Source organism: Heteronotia binoei, chromosome 2 (genome assembly GCF_032191835.1).
Source record: "Heteronotia binoei isolate CCM8104 ecotype False Entrance Well chromosome 2, APGP_CSIRO_Hbin_v1, whole genome shotgun sequence".
Taxonomy (NCBI): Eukaryota; Metazoa; Chordata; class Lepidosauria; order Squamata; family Gekkonidae; genus Heteronotia; species Heteronotia binoei.
Window position 1 is genome coordinate 99562843 of NC_083224.1, and position 23508 is coordinate 99586350.

Sequence of the window (23508 nt, forward strand, 5' to 3'; positions counted from 1 at the left end):
TTCAAGAAGGAGAGTGGTCCCTGCTATTGCAATATGGGATAGAAACAGAACAAGTGAAGGGCTGTATGATCAAATGGATAAAAAACTTTGGAGAGAATATCTCTTATGAGCCAGTGAAAAAACTTACAGACAAAAATTTTAATTTACTGAATCCTGAATGTTAAGGGAGAACTTGTAAAAAATGTTTTTAGATGGTACATTACACCTAAAGAAATTGCAAAAGCTAACAAGAGCTACAATCCCAGATGTTGGAAATGCAGAAGTACGGATTCAACATTTTATCATGTGGTGGTCCTATGATAAAACAAAAAAATATTGGATAAAAGTCCATAAAGAAATACAGAAGGTATTAAAAGTTAACTTTCCAAATAATCCAAAAAACATGCTGTGAAATGTACTACCATCTAATATATCTAAAACTCACTGTGAACTATTTAAACATATAGTAACAGTGGCAAGAGTGGCGTTTGCATCTAAATGGAAAGCTGAACTATACCCAGAATTGACTAATTAGAAAATTAAACTGAATATGTGACAATGGCAAAGCTAACTTCTTACTTACATTACAGATCAGATTCATAATTCCATGAAAAAATGTAATGCATTTTTTGAATATAAGATCAAAATCAGGGTGGAAAACTTTAAAGATTAAAATAAGAATTAACTGAGAAAGTCCAGAATGATTAAGAGGGCAGAGTCGAGCAATATATATCTATAATGGCTATATGTTATAAATTCTAGGAATGAAAAAATAGTTGAATACAAACCAAGACAAAACTATATAACTAATCTGTACATAACAAAGTAAGAGCTGTTCAACAATTCCATAGAAAAATGTGGTTAGTTACAATTTAATAGATAATATTGATGATAATTTAAAAAATGGAGAGTGGTCCCTCAAGAGGAAGCTATTCCTACAGATTACCAGGCATTTTGGTCTCCCACAAATTGTGTCGCTAACAAATCTCCAACTCAAAAAGATTTTACACAAAGTTTTCCACCCCAGGACAGATGCTCTCACCTCTCTATGGCCAAAGACTATTATTCACCTTTCCACCTATTGCAATCATACCCAAGCCACCATTTGAGCCACTCAGGGAACTCTCATTAAAATGACTGAGGATGAAGATCCTCTTCCTTATGGGTATCATATCCTCCAGAAGGGCTTCTGAGCTAGTCTTGCTATCAGTAAAACTCGAGCTATGCATACTCCACAAGGACAAGGTGGTACTAAGATCAGATCCCATCTTTATTTCAGAGGTCTATTCTGCCTTTCACACAGTTCAAGAAATATTTCTCCTATTCTCCCCAAATCTGAAGCATCAGAAGGAGAAGGTATGGCATATCCTTGATGTCAGAAGATATCTCAAAAGATACATTAAACAAACCAGGCACATTAGAAAAACTGACAACTTATTTTTGTCCATTTCTCCTCCTAACGTAGGTCTAAAAATGTCTATTTCAGTCATATGTAACACACTTAGAGTGTGTATTACAGAGGCTTATAAAATCCACAAGCTTCTAATTTCTGCTGGGATTATAGCCCATTCAGTTAGAAGTGTTGCCACCAGTGTCACATTCATAAGACATGCAATGACTGAGGAGATTTGCAAAGCAACAACCTAGTCATCTCTCTCCAGATTTATTATGCCTTGCAAGATCAATACCTGTAACTCGGGAGATGCTGCATTCAGCAGAAGAGTGTTGCAGCATATTCAAAGTAATTACAACTCTGGCTCATATAAAATTTTAAGACACTGCTCTGGGAGGTTCCTTCAAGATGTCCTCCACCTCAGAATGATAACAGACTCTTGGGTACTTAGTGTGAAGGGGTGGTCTCCTCTGAGGAAAGGAGAACATCTTGTCCCTCCCAGAGTTATTGTCAAATAGTTAGTCAGCAGGTTCACTTCTTATCTTAGCCATAGCACTTCCTGTTTTTTCTTTATGTTGCTCTTGTTAATTTTTTAAAACTCTTCTAAAGTGTGCAGTATATAACTGCTTTTGAAGCTGCTAATACTTAAGAGGGTGTCTCTCAGAGGCTGGATATAGGAAGCTGAAAAATTGTTTCTGCCTCTCTGATTGGGAATCAACTTTCAGGATGTTCTCTTTTCCTCAGAGGAGGAGGACACTTCAAGGTAAATATATGATCCGTTTAAAGGGTATACCCTATGGCATCATACCATGCTGAAGTCCATCCCCTCTATCTCAAAATCCACCCTCCCCAGACTCAACCTCCATTCTCCAGGAATATCCCATCCTGAAATTTGCAACCGTATTGGGCCAGGCTCAGTGACAACAGTCATGTGCCTTGCATGCATCACACAGGACACACACAGACCTAATTAATGATATTGTTTTGTACTCAGAATAAAAACAAAAGCAATTTATTCCAATAAGTGAAAGCAATTTGTTTACCAGGGAACCCACAAAAGCCCCAATAAATGCATTTAATCATACATAAGATTAGTTTTTTCCCAAAGGAAACCATAAAAAGGGGGGGGGGGGCGGGTTTCTTACATTTCCATACAAATTATTTACTTTTTGTATATATAGCACTTTTAGGAGATGAATCATTATCCTTGCAAGAAAACAATATGTTGGTAGCCAGTGTTATAGCCCCGTTTGTAACTGAGGGGCTGTGCCGATGAAAGGGGGGCTGACAATGTATGCAGAGCGTGTTAGCTGTGTGGATAGAGAGAGGGTATGAGAAATAACAGAATGGTTGTCAAGAAGAGGCTTTTTGCCAGTGGTTTTATGTCATCTGATTTCCAATACTGATTGTTGAGTCTGGTTATATGTAATATGCTTTTATTATCTTGGTGGTAACTGTTGCTTGTTTATGTGATTTAATTATGAATCAATATATTATGCTTTCCTTTGCTTAACTGCTTCACTAACTGTTAGCAGAATAGAGTACACCAGAGAAAAGCAACCCCGTGCATCACTGACTTTGGACTGCAGCTGCTTGTCAGCACGTGGAGAAAAGAACTCTTAAGTTTCATTTTTAAGAAAAGACGCTTTTAACAAGTGTGTGTGTGTGTGTGTGGGGGGGGATTTGAGCAGATAGATATTTTGAATGCTTTTTACCACCTTGAGTTGATTATGTCACTAACTGACATGCATAAGGTATAAGTATTTGCCCCTGCCCCGGGTCAGTAGTTCTAATAAAAATGTCTTGCTGTATGCATGCATCTCTTAAATAAAATCCTAATTTGACTTAAATCAAAGAGGCTGAATTGATGAGAGCTACACAGAACCTGACAGGTAAAGACTCTCCTTTGAAGTCTTCCTAGGTTGCAGCTTGGCTGGTCGTTGTAAAACTGCTGGATGTCAGAAGGCATAGCACCACATACTAGATTTTTATATGACTTTTCTGTCTCAAAAGATTGAAATTTACTGGATTTGCTAAGATCTGTGTACCAAACTGGCCCTTTTGCCTTGAGAACTTTTGCCTTGAGAACACTCTTACTTCCATAACTATATTAAATTTGAGTACTCTTTTAAAAGTGACCTAATTTAAAATGATAACTTTCTATATCTAAAAGAGTGTCAATTTAAAGATATGTTTAAAATTTTAAAGCTTGTTTTTTAAAATCAGACTTGCGATGTGTATAAAGTACTTACGTTAGTCTGGGTTTTAAGCTTGAAACCATCGTGCTCCTGTGCTGTTTATAATCCCAGGTCTGTGTTTCAGATGGGAAGTATATGGTATGTGAAGTATTTGATACAACATTTGTGTTTTGTACGTTCTGTTTCTGGAGGGGTGTGTTGGTAATGGGTACCTGTTGATGCTAGTTTGTGAACATAACGACTAGTGATAACTTTGTGTCTGCATTTTAAAGGCTACAGCTGGGTGGTAGACTGGCTTTATTTTTATTTGCAGATTACTCAGATGAGTTGATTTGCTTCCACAAACAGCATGAATTCCAAAAGAGGAGGACTGAGGGCTGCTAATTTAAGGGAAATTCCGCAATCGGTAGCAGGTGGCATGTGTAATGAGTGGAAGGACAAAGATACTGAAATGGGATATAATTTATGAATCTGTTTCCAGAGAATTTTGTGTTTTAAAGCTATTTCTGTATTACCAATATTTCTAGCTGTTTGTAAAGGTAAAGGTAAAGGTAGTCCCCTGCGCAAGCACCAGTCGTTTCTGACTCGGGGGTGACATCCCATCATGACGTTTTCACGGCAGACTTTTTAACAGGGTGGTTTGCCATTGCTTTCCCAAGTCATCTACACTTTCTCCCCAGCAAGCTGGGTACTCATTTTACTGACCTCGGAAGGATGGGAGACTGAGTCAGCCTTGAGCCAGCTACCTGAATCCAGCTTGCTCCGGAATTGAACTCAGGTCGTGAGTAGAGCTTCGACTGCAGTACTGCAGCTTTATCATTTACACTGAGAAAACAAAGACAATGTTAGTTAAGAAACATTTCCCTTAAATTTATAGAAGGATGTTTAAACTGACTAAATACTAATTGAAAGTAACTCTTTATTTTTTAATATGGTTCCACAAAATTAAGACGCTATATGGTTATCATTTTATGTTGCACTAGCCTGCTGTACTTTTAATATGCTCTTGTAAGTTGGATCTCATGTGTCACAGAATTATGCACTTATTGTCATATGTGTGGTGTGACAGATTCCATTACCATAGTTTTCTCTTCCCAGTTATACAGTCCAATAATTTTAGCCATTGTATCTGGCAGACCATCTTTGATTTTCCTTAGCATATCAAGATGGTGGCTGGAATCCAGTATTTCCAGTATGTGAAGTCTAATACTTAGAAAATGGGAAGAGTTTTCTCATGTGGAGTGATAGTGTTATAAATAAATCATTTGACCAATGAGTGAGACTCTTATGAAGAGCAGATCTAAAAATAATCATCTGCTTCTAAAAAGATAAGAAGTGCTGATTCAGGAATTGGAATTGCTAGCTGCATTACTGAAACAGGCTTTATCAAAACTAAGAAAGAAGCCTGTTTTTTCTCCATAAGAATTGCATCACCTGCATCAAAAGGACAATGTTGCTTTGTACATGGCAATATTTTTACAGATGAATTAGCACACTGTGTCAGCATTTCTTTAAAGTTAGAAGTTGGTTTGGTCTCAGCTACTATGAATGCTAGTGAGGTGTTCTGGTTAGAGTTTCAGGGAAGGGTCTGGGACACCCAGGTTTGGATTCCCATCTTGCTGTGGAAGCTCACTGGGTGATTATGGACCAGTCACATACTTTCAACCTAATCTAGATAAAAAGGAGGAAAGAAAAATAATGCGAGGTGTTTTGTGGCTAAAAGTAGAGTATAAATGAAGTAAATAAATAGTAAATATGCCTGAAGATGGGAGGTAGGTTGGTGAATGGCTGAGAGACAGGGGAAGAGGAGAGTATATGGTGGGTTGCAGGAAGAGGAAAGAGGAAATAGTGTGGGAAGGGGGATACAAGAGAAGTGAGGTACCCCCACAAGTCCTTGAGGGTTTCCTACCATGCATGTGGGCCTGGTTCAGTGTCCAGCACCACATGGTTTGGCCACAGTTTTTCTTGGAAGAGGCTGCTGAATGGGGGAGATGGACAGCTTAAGATGGAAAGTTTAAGGAAAGGAAAGGTCCCCTGTGCAAGCACCAGTCGTTTCCGACTCTGGGGTGACGTTGCTTTCAAAATGTTTTCACGGCAGACTTTTTATGTGGTTTGTCATTGCCTTCGCCAGTCATCTACACTTCCTCCTCAGCAAGCTAGGTACTCATTTTACCTACTTCGGAAGGATGGAAGGCCAAGTCAACCTCGAGCCGGCTACCTGAAAACCCAACTTCCACCGGGGATTGAACTCAGGTCATGAGCAGAGCTTAGGACTGTAGTACTGCAGCTTTAACACTCTGCACCACAGGGCTCTTTTTGGAAAGCTAAAGACAGAGGGGCAGATAAATGTAGGTTGGCTTTGGGGTAGAAGGATATAGGGTTACCCACCCCAGGATAGGAAATGCCTGGAGATTTGGAAGGGGGGGTGGAGCAACCTCAGAAGGTTATAATGCCATAGACTCTTCTCAGGATCCTGAGAAGCTTTCTTCAAGCTTTGCAGAGGCTGGGGAAGTAGCCCTTGTTCCAGTCATTCAGAATTAGTTACTATGAGGAAATCCTGGAATTTATTGCTGAGCAGCAGAGGCTCAGAACATCTCCTGATCTTCTTGCTCCTTCGGGTTTCATTTTTCCACGAACCCTCCTCCTGTGTTGGGTTTTCTTCCAGTTGCTGAGATACCACTTCCTTTTCCTCCTCTTGTCCTTTCAAGAGTGCCTCATGGGTTCTGTCAAAAAATCCTCACCTTCCTTTCTACACTGCAGTGTGGACAATCGTGCCTCCAGTTCCCATATCTTCTCCTCCAGTAGGGCTGCTAACTTACACTAGCTGCAAGTGTAATTGTTGCTACTATCAGGTAAAAATACAAACATCCCACAGTCTTTATATGTCATTGCCTCAGTTCCCTCACCAGCCATGCTACTGCAATCCATTTCAAAATTCTCTTTTTCTTGACTTCCCTGTAAATTCCACTACCAACTGCCACTTGAGACTACTCATGAGGAACTACCCACCTTCCAACAGAACCCCCAGGTTAAGAGCCACAGGAGAATAGCCGTTTGGCTCATGCCAAAGGTTCGTGCCTCTGACAAATACGAGCCTCGCAATTTAAAGGCTCAAGCTCCCACCCACCTCTGACTCAACAGTCAGAGCAACAGTATAGGGTGGGGCCAGCAACCACCCCCAGGCAAACAGGCTCTCTTCTCTCAGCAACAGTTTACCAGCAGTTCTGTCCCTGCTCCAAGCATGTTCATCTAATGCAGCTGAGCAACTTCATTTAAATGATGTTGCTAACTGAAGTGCAGTTATTACTGGCACAGCCAGATTTTGCAGACAGTGCTGCATTACATTTCAATTACAATGGACTTTACAGTCTTGCACTCAGCTTTTCAAGTTAATTCTGCTCGTATTGTCTGTTGACTTTCAACAATGCAGAGCTACACTCCTAAGCCTATTGATGTGGTTGTGCTTAGGAATTGTACTGGGATATCTAGAACAGAATGTCCTGGGAAGTTAATATTCTTGGTTTCTGAATGTTCTTTAGGGAGTGTCTTGTTACATTTTTCTCTAGTGTATTTATATAATTACATAAGCAGATGTTTTTTGTTTGTGGCTGTGTATATCATATTGGAGAACACATAGCTGATTGAGCCCTTGATTCTATATCTAATGTTCTTTGGTCATGTTATAGCGCTGGCTGGCTAGCATGTGTTATATACCAGGTTGGTTCCTGAATTTCTCTATTGCTCTTTCATTTATTTTTGGAATTTGTATTCTGCATTAGAAGCCCCTAGAAACTCTTGATGTAGCTTTCTGGGTGGCATTTCAGGTGGGGGGCTGTGTTCCTAAGCAATAGACCTCCCATTGACGGTTTTCTGTGTGTTTATGTAATTTATCAAGGTTAGTAACAAATTCTCTAAAGAGCTTCTGGAAGGGTTTTAGTGGAGATCTGTAAATAATAGTAAGCTGTAAATAATAGTAAGGGTGCTGTGTATTTCTCTTTCTCTGTCTGGTAGTAGGCTGTGTCTGTATATATATATTTTCTGATTTGGTTGATATGTATGTATGTTCTTCTCATTGAGTGAGTTTTGCAGGATCTTTAATGCTTATTTGAAGGTGTAGAGGAAATGCCAAATCCTATGGAATTGTGTGGAATGCTGTGGATGATAGATTTGGATATGCAGAGGATAACTGCCTTTCCTAGTTTAAGGTCATGACATTAACAAATGATTAGGTTGAAAATATTGATGTATGTATCATTTGAGTCAGCAGTAAGAACTGCCATTTGACAACCAGAAGGAATGACTCATTCTTTAAGGAACCAAAAGTTTCTCTTTTTAAAGGAATTTGTGGACTCAGTGTTTCACATCCCTAGCAAGTGAGCCCTCTTATTCTTTATTATTTCATTCTTAGATTAATCAGGAATTTTAAAAACCTGGTTAGAAAATTTTTTCCCCTGAGGTTACTTTGTATCTAATAAAATAACATTGTATACATAAGTGCTATACAAATAATAATAGAATACATATAAAAAGCCAGAGTAAGAAAGAAAGTATGGCATACTTCCCTCATTTAACATCCAAAAATGGGACATTGAGAATCTTTCCATCGTACTAAGTGCAGCTGCCCATGGCCTTCTTGGTCAGAGCAGTAACTGTGTACTACTTTTGCAATGTGAGCTTTCATGTTGGTATGTGAGGCTTCTGCCAAAGTCTTTGCTCATGTGCCTTTTCTCTCTCTCAGACACTGTTTTCCTGGTGGCTTGCTGAAAGTGTTGCTTGCTGAGGTGAAAAACGATTGTCAGTGAGTTTGTGTTGCTAGCATGAGTAAAAGAAATATAGACTAAGAAAATGATTCAGTCTTATCTTTGGCTTTTGCAGTTGTAGCTCTCGGCTCATCCACTTCAACTTCTTTTCTTTTTTGGATGTCATAAATAACTTTGCAAAACACTTGCTTTGAAAATTGCATTTTAACATGAACTTTTGATAAATCTGGACTGCGGCTGAGTGCATAAAACCTTTAGTTAGTGCCTGAGCTACGCAAAGAGTTTGGTGTTGGATTTATTGCAGCACTAATTTCTTTGGCTTTAAGACCAGTTTTTTGAACAAATCAAGTGTTTTACACAGTGTAATGATGAAACGAAGAAGAGAGCGATTTGGAGCCCCATCTCTACGGATCCAGTAAGGACTGTTTTGGAAAACAGATTTGGTAGAATGCTGTGAATCTATCAGGATCAACAATTATAACCTTAAATTGATTATTATTTAAATAATATTTTAGCAAACACATACTTTGATTTAGCTTTACAGAACAAGTTTTAATTTATGTACTTTGCTGAGATAATACAATACCTAATTCATATTCTTGTGGCACTTTTATCTAATGAAAATTTAAAAATATTCTGCATGTGTCTGTAACTGTAAAGTGAATTATTCCTTATTGAACTTTCATATTTTATATTTTAAAGCTGTGTTCCTGGGGTAAGGGAATCTTATCCCATCTTAAATATAGCTGAATTACTGAGATAATTGCTTTAAGTGTCAGGGCAAAGTGAACTTTACTTGAACTTCTCAGAGCAATGTGCTAGTTTTATTCATTAATTCATTTTTTAGATTTTAAAAAGATTGTGACTCTAATTCGCTGGGATGCACTTACAGGGAAGAGGAACTTAATATTTCCTTAGTATTTAAAGGTCTCGAGAGAGCCTCCGTTACATTTGCTGGTCAGGCAAATGCAGGTTGGAAGACTGTGGTCCATCTCTATAAATTTGCTGTACTATTACATGTTATAATGAAGGTGGAGAATAGTTTGCTTCAGTGATATGTAAATTCCAGTTGGATTTTTAAAGAGGCAACCACTTGAGGTTTTCATAATGTAGAGTTTGCTGATTAATGTATTTGGATCAATTGAAGGTAATTGACAATCGTGTAGCCTCAATGCTTTAAAACATAGTTTGTTATTAATACAGGCAGAAATCCTTAAAAAAGCTTTATAGCTAAATGTGATGAGGACTAGATCAGTTATATGCTTTCTACTCTTTGTATATGTATGTTTAAAAGTTAAGCAGAACAGCTTTGTCACTGACTATTTCTACTGTGATACTTTGTCAGAATCTCCTCTCCTTTCCTCTCCCACTGCCGAGGAGGCGATGTCCATCAGCATGTGTTCTCTCCTACATCTGCACCAGGTCTGCAGCATCTTAAAATCCCACTTAGTGCGGATTGTGCCCTTGCTGCTTCTCCTCTAGTGTTTTACCTCAACCCACAACCTCAGAGCAACCCTGGTAGTCCCTGCTGCAGCAATCCACTTCAGTGGAGGTAAGGAGAAATTTAGAATGGGAATGTTTGTTACTTAATACAGTAGACCATAGCCTTTTACTTGATTCATTTAAAAAAATGGCAGAGAGTTTCCTCTTTGGGTGGGCCTAACTTCCCCTCCTTCTTGCTTGGCCTCATTTTGGGTAGAGTAGATTTTTTCTGTATGTTTCTGCTTTTTTTGTACTCTAAGCCTGGAAGAGAATATTCAGTGGCCTAATGGCTGGTATTTAAATACTGTAGTTGATCCCCCCTCCCCCCACCTCTGAGGTATCCAGGTCTCTTCCATCTAGGAGTGCTGTTACTGTGGCATTGGTGATGCCGCTGTGGTTTCTGCCGAAGCCTTCCCCAGCTCCCCTTCCCTTTGTGCCATCTTATGGGGCTGTGGTGGCATTACCAATGACTTGTTGTCAAGCCCTGTTGACTATGTCCATCCATTCCTGGAATTTAGCTACACTTTAACTGTAAAATGACCATATTTGGCTTGTGAGTTCTGGCTCTGATCAAGAGTAATGAAATAAACATGGTTTAGAGAAAAGATGGATGGTTTACATCCATCTCACTTTTCAAAATAGCAAAGAACATTTTAAAGTAACTTGCATATGGCCTTGAAATTGTGATTCCTCACAAGTTTATTGGAACACTCTAGTAACAATACTTGGTTTCACATGGGCTCCTTAAATTTGATTAGTTGTGTTTGTTTACTCAAAGTGTTACTTTCCAGTTTTTGCCTGCCAAAACTGTAAGAGAATGTTGTGAGCACTGTTTTCTTGTCATTTTGACAAGAACTCAACAGTCCCTAGTTGCGTTACTTTGTAATTTAATAACCCTGTTCCAGTCAAGAATATAAGTGCAGAAATGAGAAAAAAAAGGCTGGAACATAGATGCACCATGTTGCCTACCACCCCTTCTGCTGCCAAGAAAGATAAAGGCTGTATATCTTTTGAGAATTAAGACAGTTGAGTCTGTCTTTGACTGGATCCCATAGGAGATAAACTGCATATTAGAGCTCTTAGATGAATTCGTCCAACCTCTACATAGTTTCAGGCAAGTAGCTGTGTGTGTAGTAGTAGAACAAAAGTATAAGAGCACTTTAAAGACCAATATAGTTTTCCAGGGTATAGGCTTTTAAGTTGCTGTTGGACTTGAATTTTGCTTTACTGTGCTTGTGAGTAAAAGCCATTGAAATATGTAGCATAATAACTAGCATAATTTGCTAGTTTGAATGAATCTAGCCTTTGGCTGATTGTGTATATTGAACATTTATTTCTACTGCTGTTTAATTAGACTGTTGCTATGTATGTGTAGAGAATAATAATTGGAACAAACTTATACAACATAACATTAGAGAGATCACACCCTGCATCAGAATAGATATTCACTGAAAATCTACTTTTTTGAAGCCAGTGCAGGAAAATTCCTAGATTTTGTGTTGCATAAAATTGGAAGCAGATATTGAGGATAGTGACTCACTGACTATCCTTTGCCGGGCGAGATAATATGACCCTCCTACATCATAGCCCTACCTTATGGAATATGTCTATAACTACTAGCAGGAATTTATCACCTTGAACTACACAACTGAAACTTGTCTCCTACCATGCAATCCTATACTGCATGATTAATTAGATCAGTAATTTAAAATAATCTGTATTTTATCTAAAGATCAGGTATTTTCATAAGAGAAGCCTTTGGGAGGAAATGATGCATGTTCCCTTTTGGAGTGTACTCTGATTAGTAGTCTGCTGTTCTACAAGACCCAGAAGGGAATTTGAATTACTTTTAGGGTATTCATGGTTTTGAAGAAGAGTGCTCAGGATATATTTGTTAGTGTTTTAGGTGCCATAGGGCTCTTTGTTAGTGGTGAGCAGTGCAGCTGGGAGGGGGTGCAATTTCAAACGGATAGCTGTAGCTTGTATTGTGCTAGTTCAGAGAACAATATGGAAAATATATGAAAATAATAAAAATAATGTTCTGTGTGGAGGCATGTTAATTGGGAGAGTTCTGTCTATACTACCAAAGTGTTAAAGTAAATAGAATGTTCTCTTAACTGGAGACATCTGTGCTGACTGTACGGCTTTCTTTAGTCCAAGCTGCTTTTAGTCCATAAATTATGATTGAAATAATCTAGAAAAATCAGTTCTTGCTCTTGGCATGTATTGTAAAACTTAAACATCTGTAGTGTTTGATCGGAAAGAATAGGGACATCAATCAAAAACACGGTGTGACAATTTTGTAGCATTAGTTGGGACTGTTTGTTGTTAACAAGTAAAAATATTTCTGATAAGAAAGTGGTGGCACAAATATTTCTAACTCCCCTGCCCCCCCGCCAAAATATAGCATTGTATCAAAAAAGGAGATATATTCATATGGCTGAGATTTCAGAGGTAGGTTAGTGGGTCTCATGGCAGGAGGCCTCTTGTGTTGCAGCACCGGTGCAGGTTTCTATTTCAGTACTACCATGATAGATTCTGCTTGATTATGGTTCTTGAATTATCTGGGTTTCTTAAGTTAGTATAAAATAATTGATACTTAGTTATGTACTTTTGTTTAAGGAAAAGGAAAGGTCTCCTGTGCAAGCTCCAGTCGTTTCCGACTCTGGGGTGACGTTGCTTTCACGTTTTCATGGCAGACTTTTTACTGGGTGGTTGGCCATTGCCTTCCCTAGTCATCTACACTTTCCCCCCAGCAAGCTGGGTACTCATTTTACCGACCTCGGAAGGATGGAAGGCTGAGTCAACCTCAAGCCGGCTACCTGAAAACCTAGCTACTGCCGAACTCAGGTCGTGAGCAGACCTTAGGACTGCAGTACTGTAGCTTTAACACTCTGCACCACAGGGCTCTTTCTTTTGTTTAGAAGACCAGTTTTGAAGGAACCCCTTAGGTTTGTGACATTTGTAAATTGCTGAGTCACTTGTTGCTTTCACTTCTTGATACTGTCTTATCCATTCATTCTTGTTGACATTTTATTAACATGGATACCAGTCAGTCACTCTTGTTGCTGACTTTAAACAAAAATTCATCCTGTCAAGTTATTTTCTGGCACTGCTGCTCTCTGTTTAACACCCACAGGGGGTTGGGGGCTTTCCAGTGTTTTGTACTGAGTGTCACATGCATGACTATCTGCCCAAAGGACAGAAGTCTTGGGTGTGTGCTCGATGCAAGGAGCTCCTGGTCCTCAGGGAACGAGTTCGTACCCTTGAGGCCGAGGTGACTGCCCTGGAGAAGCAGAGACGGTCAGTTAGGCACTTGGGGAAGACTCTCGGGGGTGTATTAGATGAGCCCCGCTCTGAACGTGGCAGCCTCGTTGCTGCCAGAGAGCGTGAGGGTCGAGAGGGAACAGGGCACCGTGCTGAGGATAAGGGGAATGCGCCCTCAGAAGGGACCTCTTCTTCGGTTGGTGAGCGGAAATCCTTTCGCCCCAAGGAACCATCCCTGGGCAGGGGGAGAGGGGTTTTTTTGGTAGTTGGTGATTTGATCCTTAGGCAAGTAGACAGCTGGGTGGCGAAACCGCGTACTGACCATATGGTGACTTGCCTGCCTGGTGCGAAGGTAGTGGACATTACGCATGTAGTAGATAGGCTGATAGACAGTGCTGGGGAGGAGCCTGTGGTCGTGGTGCATGTTGGCACCAACGATGTGGGGAAATGCAGTCGTGAGGTCCTGGAGGAAAAATTTAGGCTGCTAGGTGGGAGACTTAAGGCCAGGACCTCCAAGGTAGCCTTCTCAGAAGTGCTACCTGTTCCACGTGCAGGGCAGGAGAGACAGGCACAAATTAGAAGTCTCAATGTGTGGATGAGACGATGGTGTAAGGAGGAAGGGTTTAAGTTTGTTAGGCACTGGGAAGCTTTCTGGAACAAGCGGGAGCTGTACAAGAGAGACGGTCTCCACTTGTCCCCGGATGGAACCAGGCTGCTGGCGCTTAAAATCAAAAAGGTGGCAGAGCAGTTTTTAAACTAAATCTTGGGGGAAAGCCGACAGGAGATGAAATGTCTCTGGTTCGGGAGGACTCGTCTCAAAGAGATGAAGGGTTAGCTGCTATTTCTTTACCGGGTAACGGACCAGAGTTGTCCACTGTGATGGTGACAAACAGTATGGACTGTCTGCCAGAGTCTCGAGGCGGCAGGAGGAAGGTGGCGGGCCTAGTTTGCCTGGGAAATTATAGATGTTTGTATGCAAATGCTAGAAGTGTTCGAAGTAAAATTGGTGAATTGGAATGTTTAGTGTTGGGAGAAAACATAGACATTGTGGGCATTTCAGAAACTTGGTGGAATGAGGAGAATCAGTGGGACACGGTGATTCCTGGATATAAGCTATATCGGAAGGATAGGGAGGGAAGGGTTGGAGGTGGGGTGGCTCTGTATGTCAGAGAGGATATACGGTCCAGTAAGACTGAGGTAAGAGAATTAGATTCACTTTTAGAAATGCTTTGGGTTGAAAATAGAGGGCCAAAAAGGAAATTTAACTATGGGAGTTTGTTATCACCCACCAAATCAAAAGAGAGAGGACGATTATTATATGATGGAAGGCTTAAAGATAGCGGCTAAACGTAAAAACTGTGCCATAATAGGTGATTTTAACTACTCGCAGATTGAGTAGGTCAATATGTGTTCTGGTCGAGAGAAAGAGATTGCGTTTCTTTATGCTCTCAATGACTGTGCTATGGAGCAGATGGTCTCAGAACCTACCAGGGGTGAGGCGATCCTGGATTTGGTCCTAAGTAATGCCCAAGACCTGGTGAGAGATGTAAAAGTGACTTGGGAGCAGTGACCATAATGTTATTGATTTCACCGTTTGTATAAATAGGGAGTTGTCCAAAAAGACCGCCACAACCACGTTTAACTTTAAAAGGGGTAAATACACTGAGATGAGGAGGCATGTGAGGAGGAAACTGAAAGGAAAGGTACATACGGTCAAAACCCTTGGGGAAGCTTGGACACTATTTAAAACTATAATCCTAGAAGCTCAGATAAAATACATACCACAAGTTAGGAAAGGCACAAACAGGCATAAGAAAAGGCCTGCATGGTTAACAAACAAAGTAATGGAAGCTGTAAAAGGTAAGAAGGACTCCCTTTAAGCGGTGGAAAACCAGTCGAAGTGAGATTGAAAACAAATCAGGCAGTATCATAATGCCCCTGTATAAATCGATGATGCGGTCTCATTTGGAGTACTGTGTGCAATTCTGGTCGCCGCACCTCAAAAAGGATATTATAGCATTGGAGAAAGTCCAATGGGCAACTAGAATGATTAAAGGGCTGGAGCACTTTCCCTATGAAGAAAGGTTGAAACGCTTGGGACTCTTTAGCTTGGACAAACGTCAACTGCGGAGTGACATGATAGAGGTTTACAAGATAATGCATGGGATGGAGAAAGTGGAGAAAGAAGTACTTTTCTCCCTTTCTCACAATACAAGAACTCGTGGGCATTCGATGAGCAGACAGGTTAAAACGGATAAAAGGAAGTACACTGCCACAGGAGGTGGTGGCGGCCACAAGTATAGCCACCTTCAAGAGGGGTTTAGATAAAAATATGGAGCACAGGTCCATCAGTGGCTATTAGCCACAGTGTGTGTGTATATATAAATTTTTTTGCCACTGTGTGACACAGAGTGTTGGACTGGATGGGCCGTTGGCCTGATCCAACATGGCTTCTCTTATGTTCTTAGATAATTTGAATGAGGTTTCAGTTTTCTTGGCTTGATAGAGAATTACATTATCTATTAATAAGTCCATGAAATGCATTGTATTAATTTTTTCTTCCAAAGCTGTTTACATAGGTTTCTTCTTTCCTTTTGTTTCAGCAGTCAGCCTTTCTGTGCAAACAAGCAGCTGTTTGCTTGCCTGATTTCAGGTCTTTTCATAGTATCTGGTAAAAAGTTCCAACTTTAGAGAAGTTAGATTAGCTCGGAGATGAATATTTTATAGCTCAGACTCATTAACAGGTAATTATTATCTGAAACAATTGATGTAAAAATGACCATGATTGTTAACTTTCAGAAAGTTTTCCCCTGTAGCACAGCCGTCCCGAACCTTTTTGAGCCTGTGGGCTCTTTTGGAATTTGGACATGGGGTGGAGGGCACAAGCACAAAATGGCTGGCACCGAAGGCAGCATCAGGAATAAGGCCATGCATAACTTGAATAGTAACTCTTCAACATTTCTGGCAGAAGTTCTGTTTAACAAGGTGTCTTTAAAAATGAATGTATTGTTTAAAAGGATCTTCTTCGTGGTCTCTGTGCTTCACACTCATGGGATATAGCGCCTGCGCCGATCCCCCGAATCGGTACTTAAAAAGCCCGGGATTTTTTTGCGCTCGGTACCAATGAGCATGCGCAGGCATCCCAGTACGCATGCTCACCGGAGCCAGCACGAGGATCCCACCAGTTCCTTTTAGACCGCCTCACTGAGAGGATCTCCTTTCGTTTGCTCCGGTCGGTACTGTAATCCTTTGGATTTTCTTATAGCCCGTTTGTTGTTTTCTTAGTTAGTAGTTAAACAGTTATAGATAATTATAGGTAGTTATTGTTGTTTGAAAAAAAAAGACTGTTGTGGTTGGACTTTGCCCCTCGGGGCTTTATTTTCCCCCCATTCCCTCAGAAATCGTTCTGTGTGGGTTCCAGTGCCTATGGAAAGGCGTTGGTTTTTTTTTAAACTTTGCTGCAAGTGTGGTAACAAAATTGCACCTCCTGACGGTCACTCCCTCTGCTTATTGTGCCTGGACAAGGGACATCGTGTCAATTCATGCCTGCACTGCTTGAGCTTCTCAAAGCAAACCCGAAAAAACCGAGCGGCAAGGCTATCGGCAGCACTTGTGGAATCAGCTCTTCGTCCGCCAAAAATGGCAGCGGGCCTGTCGGTATCGATGGGGGAAGCCACCCCAGTTCTGACGGTTACATCGGTCGATCCATCGTCATCGATACAAACCCATATGCTGACTGAGCGAAGCCGACCCACAAAACGCCCCTCTGAAGGGTTAATGGTGACTCCGGCCAAGAAACGTTGGGATGATTCGGGGATCTCATTGTCCCTCCCTAAGAACAGACTTTCCTGCGCTCCTTCTCGGGATGTTTTGCCAACAACGCAAGCTGCTCCACCCTGGAAGATCCTGGTGTCTCCATGTCCAAGGAGTCCTTCGGTGTCGAGAAGTGGAGCTTTGCAGCCGCTCCGCCTTTTGGGATCGGAGCAGGAGATAGACCTGGCCCAGCACACCCACTCATCGAGATTGAGATTGCGTTGTCGGAGCGACAGTGATTCAATATTGGAGATCGAGGCTTCGGTACCGAACCAACCCCTGGCACCTCTCGCACCAACTATGGGACGGAGAGAGCTGGAACCAGCTGCTATGGTTTGATGTTTCCTGCCACTTCCGCCGTGGGATCAACGTCAGTTGCCTTGCTCTTATGGTTACTCATACCCGCCATACCAGTGGTACCCTCCACATGACGTCCCCGAATGGGATCAGCGGTCGGAAGCCTCTCATCTCTCGAGAGTTTCCCATCACTCAAGGCAGCGAGCTTCGGCATCGGTGTCGATCCCTCCTGAGAGATGCAAAGAGAAGGTGGAGGAAGTTCAGGTGCGGTCGCCGGTATCTCTTTGGTCACCCGAGCGAGCTTTGACTCCAATACTCTCAGAGCACTCTGTGAGAAGAGACTCCTCGTCATCGGACTCCGAGGTCAGTACCGATGACCCTGACAGAGCAGTGGAACCTTCACCAAAGTCACATATTGCTGAGGTTCTTCCCATATCTCCATCGGAAGATCTGAAGTCTTATGGGGACCTGGTGAAGCGGATGGCACACTCCCTCTCCCTCACAGTGGTTCAACCGCAGCCAGTTGTCGATGACACGGTCTTCGATATTATGCAGAGGGACACATCGATGGCTGTGGCCCTGCCTGTGACAAAAGTTATCCTGCAGGCGGCGAAGGAGACTTGGGCGAAACTGGCATCTACACCTGTTTCTTCCTGGAGACTGGACTACATGTATCGGATCCAGGAGGCTGGTGCTGAGTTTTTGTTCTCCCACCCCAAGCCCAACTCGGTGGTGGTCTCCTCATCATCCAAGGCGCGCAAGACTCATTCTTCCCCACCTGACAAAGAGGGCAAGAAGTTGGATCATGTGGGAAGGAAATTTTATTCAGCAGGACCATTGGGAGTGAAGGTCTCCAATTATACCGCTTGCATGGCCCGCTACCAATACTCCATTTGGGAGCAGCTCACACTCCTTTTGTCCTCCCTGGGCGAGGAAAAGAGATCTTCGTTTAGGAAGCTGCAAAAGGAGGGCTTTGCTGTGTCCAAGCAACAACTGGCTGCAGCAAAGCACATGATGGATGTATCGACAAGAACTATCACTTCTGCTGTCTCCCTACGCCGTCACTCTTGGCTAAGATCCACAGCTCTTCAGCCTGACACCAGGGCCTTTGTTGAAGACCTGCCTTTCGAAGGTGAAGGTCTTTTTAGTTTAATCACTGACAGTGTCCTCCAAGAGATGGACAAAAGTATAAAGACCCCAAGAAACCTGGATGTCCCGGCCTCCTCTAGGGCAGGTAAGCCTAAGCAGTGGCATAAATCTTGACCCAAGAGGCACTACCAAAAATTTTCTCCCGGCCAGCTGTGGAGACCTCGCTCTTCCCAACCAGAGAGTAGGTCTCCCTATAGGGGAAACAATAAAAACAGGTTTGTTTCAGCACAAACCACTGGCAAATCTAAGGGTGCTCGCCCACAAAAGCAGGCCCTTTGACTTTTCGATAGCACGCATTGCCGCCCCCTCCTTCATCAGTCATCCACCTTTGTCAATACCTGCCGGCTTGGAAGTCCATTTCCACAGACAAGTGGGCTCTTTCCATCATAGCAGAAGGATAAAGGATAGACTTCGTTCAGGTTCCGACTCAGTCAGTGATTGTCACCACATCCCCTTCCCCACCTCTGCAGAAACAAGCCATAGAACCGGTCCCAGTAGAGGCCAGAACGGTGTGTGTGTTTCTATTCTCGCTATTTCCTGGTTCCCAAACGGGATAGGGGATTGAGACCAATTATGGACCTTTGGAATCTGAACAAGTTTATCATGTACCAGAAATTCAGAACGTCCACTCTGCAAACAATCCTTCCTCTTATCAACCAAGGGGATTGGATGGCAACATTGGATCTCAAGGATGCCTACTTCCACGTCAGCATCCACCCAGCATAAAGGCATTTCCTTCGTTTTGCAATAGGTTTCAACCACTTCCAGTACAAAGCCCTCCCATTTGGCCTGTGCTCTGCACCAAGAATGTTCACCAAGATGATGACCAAGATGATGGTGCTCTGCACCAAGAATGTTCACCAAGACATCCCCGGCTTCAAGGTATAGTCGTCTTTCCATATATAGACAACTGACTCCTTGTGGCGGAGTCGGAAGAATGTCTATCCGGCCATATCACAACTACTCTTCATCTTCTTCACACTTTAGGTCTGCAGGTCAACATGACAAAGTCTCATCTTACACCATCATGGACAGTTCAGCCTTGCTGGGCACAAGCTTTCACCGTGCTTTTCTGCCTCAGCAGAGAGCGATGGACATTATCAATCTTGTACATCTTTTCCAGAGTTGGAAATGGGACATGGCACAGCAGCTACAGTGGATGCTGGGGCTGATGGCGGTGACTACCAGTGTGCTTCTGTTCGCGAAACTGTTCATGAGAGGACTTCAACTCTGGTTTCTCAGACAGTTTCGGCCTTTACGGGACTCACCTTGGAAGAGGTTCACAATTCCACCCTCAATCCTCCGGTCCCTGCAATGGTGGAAATTCAGAGATAACATCTGTCAGGGAGCTCCCTTCCACTTACCTGTAACAACAGTAACGATTACCACAGATGCGTCTTTGTGGGGCTGGGGTGCTCACATGGACTCTGTGTGTGGGGGGCCCTTGGCCTCTGCAATTGACTCATTGCCACATAAACTATCTGGAACTGTTGGCAATTAATTTTGCCCTTTGGTCTTTCCATCCCATGGTGGCGGGGAAGGCGGTGACCCTGTTGACGGACAATACTACAGCCCTTTGTTATGTCAACAGGCAGGGCGGGACAGTCTCTCGAAGGCTTTGTGCTCTAGCACTAGAACTGTGGATGGAGTGCCTGGAGCACGGTATCTATTTAAAGGCTGCACACCTTCCAGGGGTGCTTAATCTGCAGGCGGACTCATTGAGCAGAGGAGCAGCATCTCCGCACGAGTGGGAGATACAGTGGCGCTTCCTTCAACCTGTGTTTCAGCTCTGGGGGTATCCTCAGGTGGATGTGTTTGCTACAGCCAGCAATTGGAAGTGTCCTTTGTTCTGTTCCAGGGGGGCCATGGATCCAGAATCCTTGGGAGACGGCCTGATGTTCCCGTGGAATGACTGGTTCCTATACCTGTTTCCGCCTCTGCCGCTGCTGACAAGAGTGGTCAACAAAATTGCAAGAGAAAGGCCGCGCTGCATCCTAGTGGCACCATGGTGGCCTCGGCAGAACTGGTTCCCGATCTTGCTTCAACTAGCGAGGTTTTTTTTAAATCAGTTTCTGGAGGAACCGGACCTTCTGTTAGCCCAGGACAGTCACGTGTTCCATCACAACGTGCCTCACCTGAAGCTGATGGCGTGATTCATCGACCTTGTGAGTTCTCCAGCAGAGTCCAACACATCTTCCTAAATATTAGGAAGTTGTCTACCTATACTTCCTATGACAGGAAGTGGTGGAAGTATCTTCAGTTTTTGGCTGACCCTGCAATCTCACCCCAATGGGTGGGGTTATCGGTAATTTTTGACTTTCTGTTGTCCTTGGTGGATGCTGGACTTTCCTTTTCTTCTGTTAAAGTTTATTTATTAGCAATATCATCATACCATGAGCCTGTTGAGGGGCATTTCGTTTTTGCTCACCCTCATTCAAAGCATTTCCTGAAAGGATTGGTCAGAGTGCATTCTCCATCTAGATCACCTCCACAACCTGCCGTTAGTGTTGGACAGGTTGGCTTGGTGTCCCTTTGAGCCAATGGCAACCTGTTCCATACAGCTTCTATCCTGGAAGACTGCATTTTTGGTGGCAATCACGTCAGCATGCCGTGTAAGGAAGCTCATGACGATGCATTGTGATCACCCTTATTTAGTTTTTCATGAGTCTGGAGTGTCATTGGCTCCTGATGTTTCGTTTTTACCTAAGGTGGTTTCCCAATTTCACCTTAAGTTGGAGGTTTGGTTACCCACATTTTACTCCTACTCCTTCCTCAGACGAGGAACATCGGTGGCACGCTTTAGATGTCAAACACGCGCTGCTTTTTTATTTGAATTGTTCTAAGACTTTTCGGCAGGACCAGCATCTTTTTGTTTCGTATGCTGCTCCGCAGCTGCGTTTAAGAATTTCGTCTCAGCGGCTTTCAAGGTGGCTTACTGAGACTATTAAACTGTGCTACTTGCTGACCAAGAAGCCGTTGCCTGGACCCATTCGTGGACACTCTACTAGAGTGATGGCGACGTCGGTGGCATTCCTGATGGGTGTTTCCTTGGCAGATCTTTGTAAGGCCGCCACTTGGTCCTCTCCTCATGCCTTCATGAAGCATTATGCTCTGGATGTGCATGCTCAGCAGAGGACTCATCTGGGAGCTGTGGTGCTGCAAGCTTTCTTTTCTGGTTGACCGGCGTCTTCCCACCTCCAGGTATGTCTGGCTTGCTAATCTCTGATGAGTGTGAAGCACAGAGACCACGAAGAAGATAGACAGGTTGCTTACCTGTAACTGTAGATTTTCGAGTGATCATCTGTGCATTAACACTACCCGCCCTCCTTCCCCACTGCTGATGGTCTCCCTATGTTAGGGGCTTCCAGCGGTCAAGAAGGAACTGGCGGGATCCTCGTGCTGACTCTGGTGAGCATGCGTACTGGGACGCCTGCGCATGCTCATTGGTGCTGAGCGCGAAAAAATTCTGGGCTTTTTAGGTACCGATTCGGGGGATCTGTGCAGGCGCTATATCCCATGAGTATGAATGCACAGTTACAGGTAAGCAACCTGTCTTTTTCTTGCATACATACAGTTAATGTTCAAAGATCCTTGTGCTGTGGTGGCAACTACTGCCAAAGAAGCATTTAAAAAAAAAATCTGCACAGCCAATCAGTGGTCAGTCAGAAGCCCTGCTGGGCAAAAGTCCTACCAGGCCCCACCCACTTTCTTAAAATACATGGCAGGTATCATGGCATTTGCTGACACTTCTCCTGGATCCTACCAATTGTTTCTACAAAGTGACTGGGACCAGGTGGGGCTTCTGCTCAGCAGGACTTCTGATTGGCCATTGGAGAACTGATTGGTTGGCAGATTAAAATAATGGTTCAGCAGCCACCATTGTGATGCCTTTATTCTCTCTTATTCTTTCCCATTGTATTTTAAAAAAAATATTTTGGCTCCATGCACTTGGACTTCCTGTGTGTGTATGTGTTCTCTACCCATGGCGGCTATTTTGTAGGGGTTGTTTTGCAGAAAAATAGGTGGTGGAGCTTATCCAGGGATTATTATGCAGCTGCACATACTATTCAATGGACAAGGAGGTGGAACTCTCAGAAGGAGGAGGTGGAACTCGCAGGTTCAGGAGCTGTGCTCCTGTGAGCTCTCACTGAATTTGAGACCTGGCTGTAGTTTTGTTTGTCACAGTAAATAGTAATTTCCAGTCTTTGTTTTTGGCTGTCGTTTTGTTTGTCACAGTAAATAGTAATTTCCAGTCTTTGTTTTTGCTTCATTTCAGATTTCATTTGCTTAAACTTTAGGAGTAATTGCTCAGTGCCAGGTGATGCAGTGCTATTTTTGTCACTCTTGGTTGGCCAAAACATTTTCTAAAATAGGGGTAACTCTAAGCTGATTCAGAAAACTTTTATGTTTACTGTTGTTAATACATGATCATCTTTCATGCCAGCTGTCAGGGAGAGAGGAAGGAGGGTTTGGAACATATTTATTATAAATCAAACTGCAAGAACTTGTGAATATTAACACCAGCATCAGAGAGCCTTGCTTTTGCTTGCTAATAAACTGTTATGGATTCTTTGTGAAAAACTGAGGGCAGTTTCTAAGACTAGTGCAGATCTCAGTGGAGAATTCCAGGGCTGAATCTACTCTAGTAATCTACTGTCTGTAACAGGCAACTGTTTTAAATATCACACCAGACACGTAGGGGCTGCTTAAATAATTTCCATTAAGTTCCTTACTGTGTGAAGCTCCTTACAGGTGACATGGAAATGTTCAAGCTGATAGAGGTGTTATATTTACAAATATAAATATATCTGCAAATCTGCCCAGTGAAAGTTGTTTATGCTAGTCTGTAAATATTGGACATAATGTTCAAATTGAATCTGATTTTTTACCCCAAGTGATAATCGTAGCATTAAGAATGTCATGTAGGCATTACTGTGCTTTCTGCTGTACTTTTCCTTCCACATTCTACACAACCATCACATTTTTAGAAGTTGTTTTGGTAGCGTTTGTATAGTAGTCTAAGAGCATGAGAATATCACAGAAACACTGGTGCTTCTTAAAATAGTTTCTAAAACTGCCAGAATCCTGTCTTTTATTCTGTTTCAACAATAAAAATTCCATTAGTGGAGTGAACTTAACGCAAAAGGAAGAGTATGACTAACTGATGAGA

The 23508-nt window shown here is 42.5% G+C and overlaps 1 protein-coding gene across 8 annotated transcripts in view; it reads left to right on the plus strand.

Moving 5' to 3' along the window:
• Positions 1-23508, plus strand: part of MAST2 (microtubule associated serine/threonine kinase 2) — a 424890-nt gene that overhangs the window by 134258 nt on the left and 267124 nt on the right. For 3 of the 8 annotated variants that reach the window (XM_060231742.1, XM_060231743.1, XM_060231746.1), the window contains one exon: positions 9676-9882. The exons of 4 other annotated variants lie outside the window; for them this stretch is intronic. In XM_060231742.1, coding sequence (XP_060087725.1) covers positions 9676-9882 — 207 coding nt within the window. Of the gene's footprint in view, positions 1-9675; positions 9883-23508 lie in introns of those variants that run through there. One more of the 8 variants, XM_060231750.1, reaches the window with a different exon arrangement.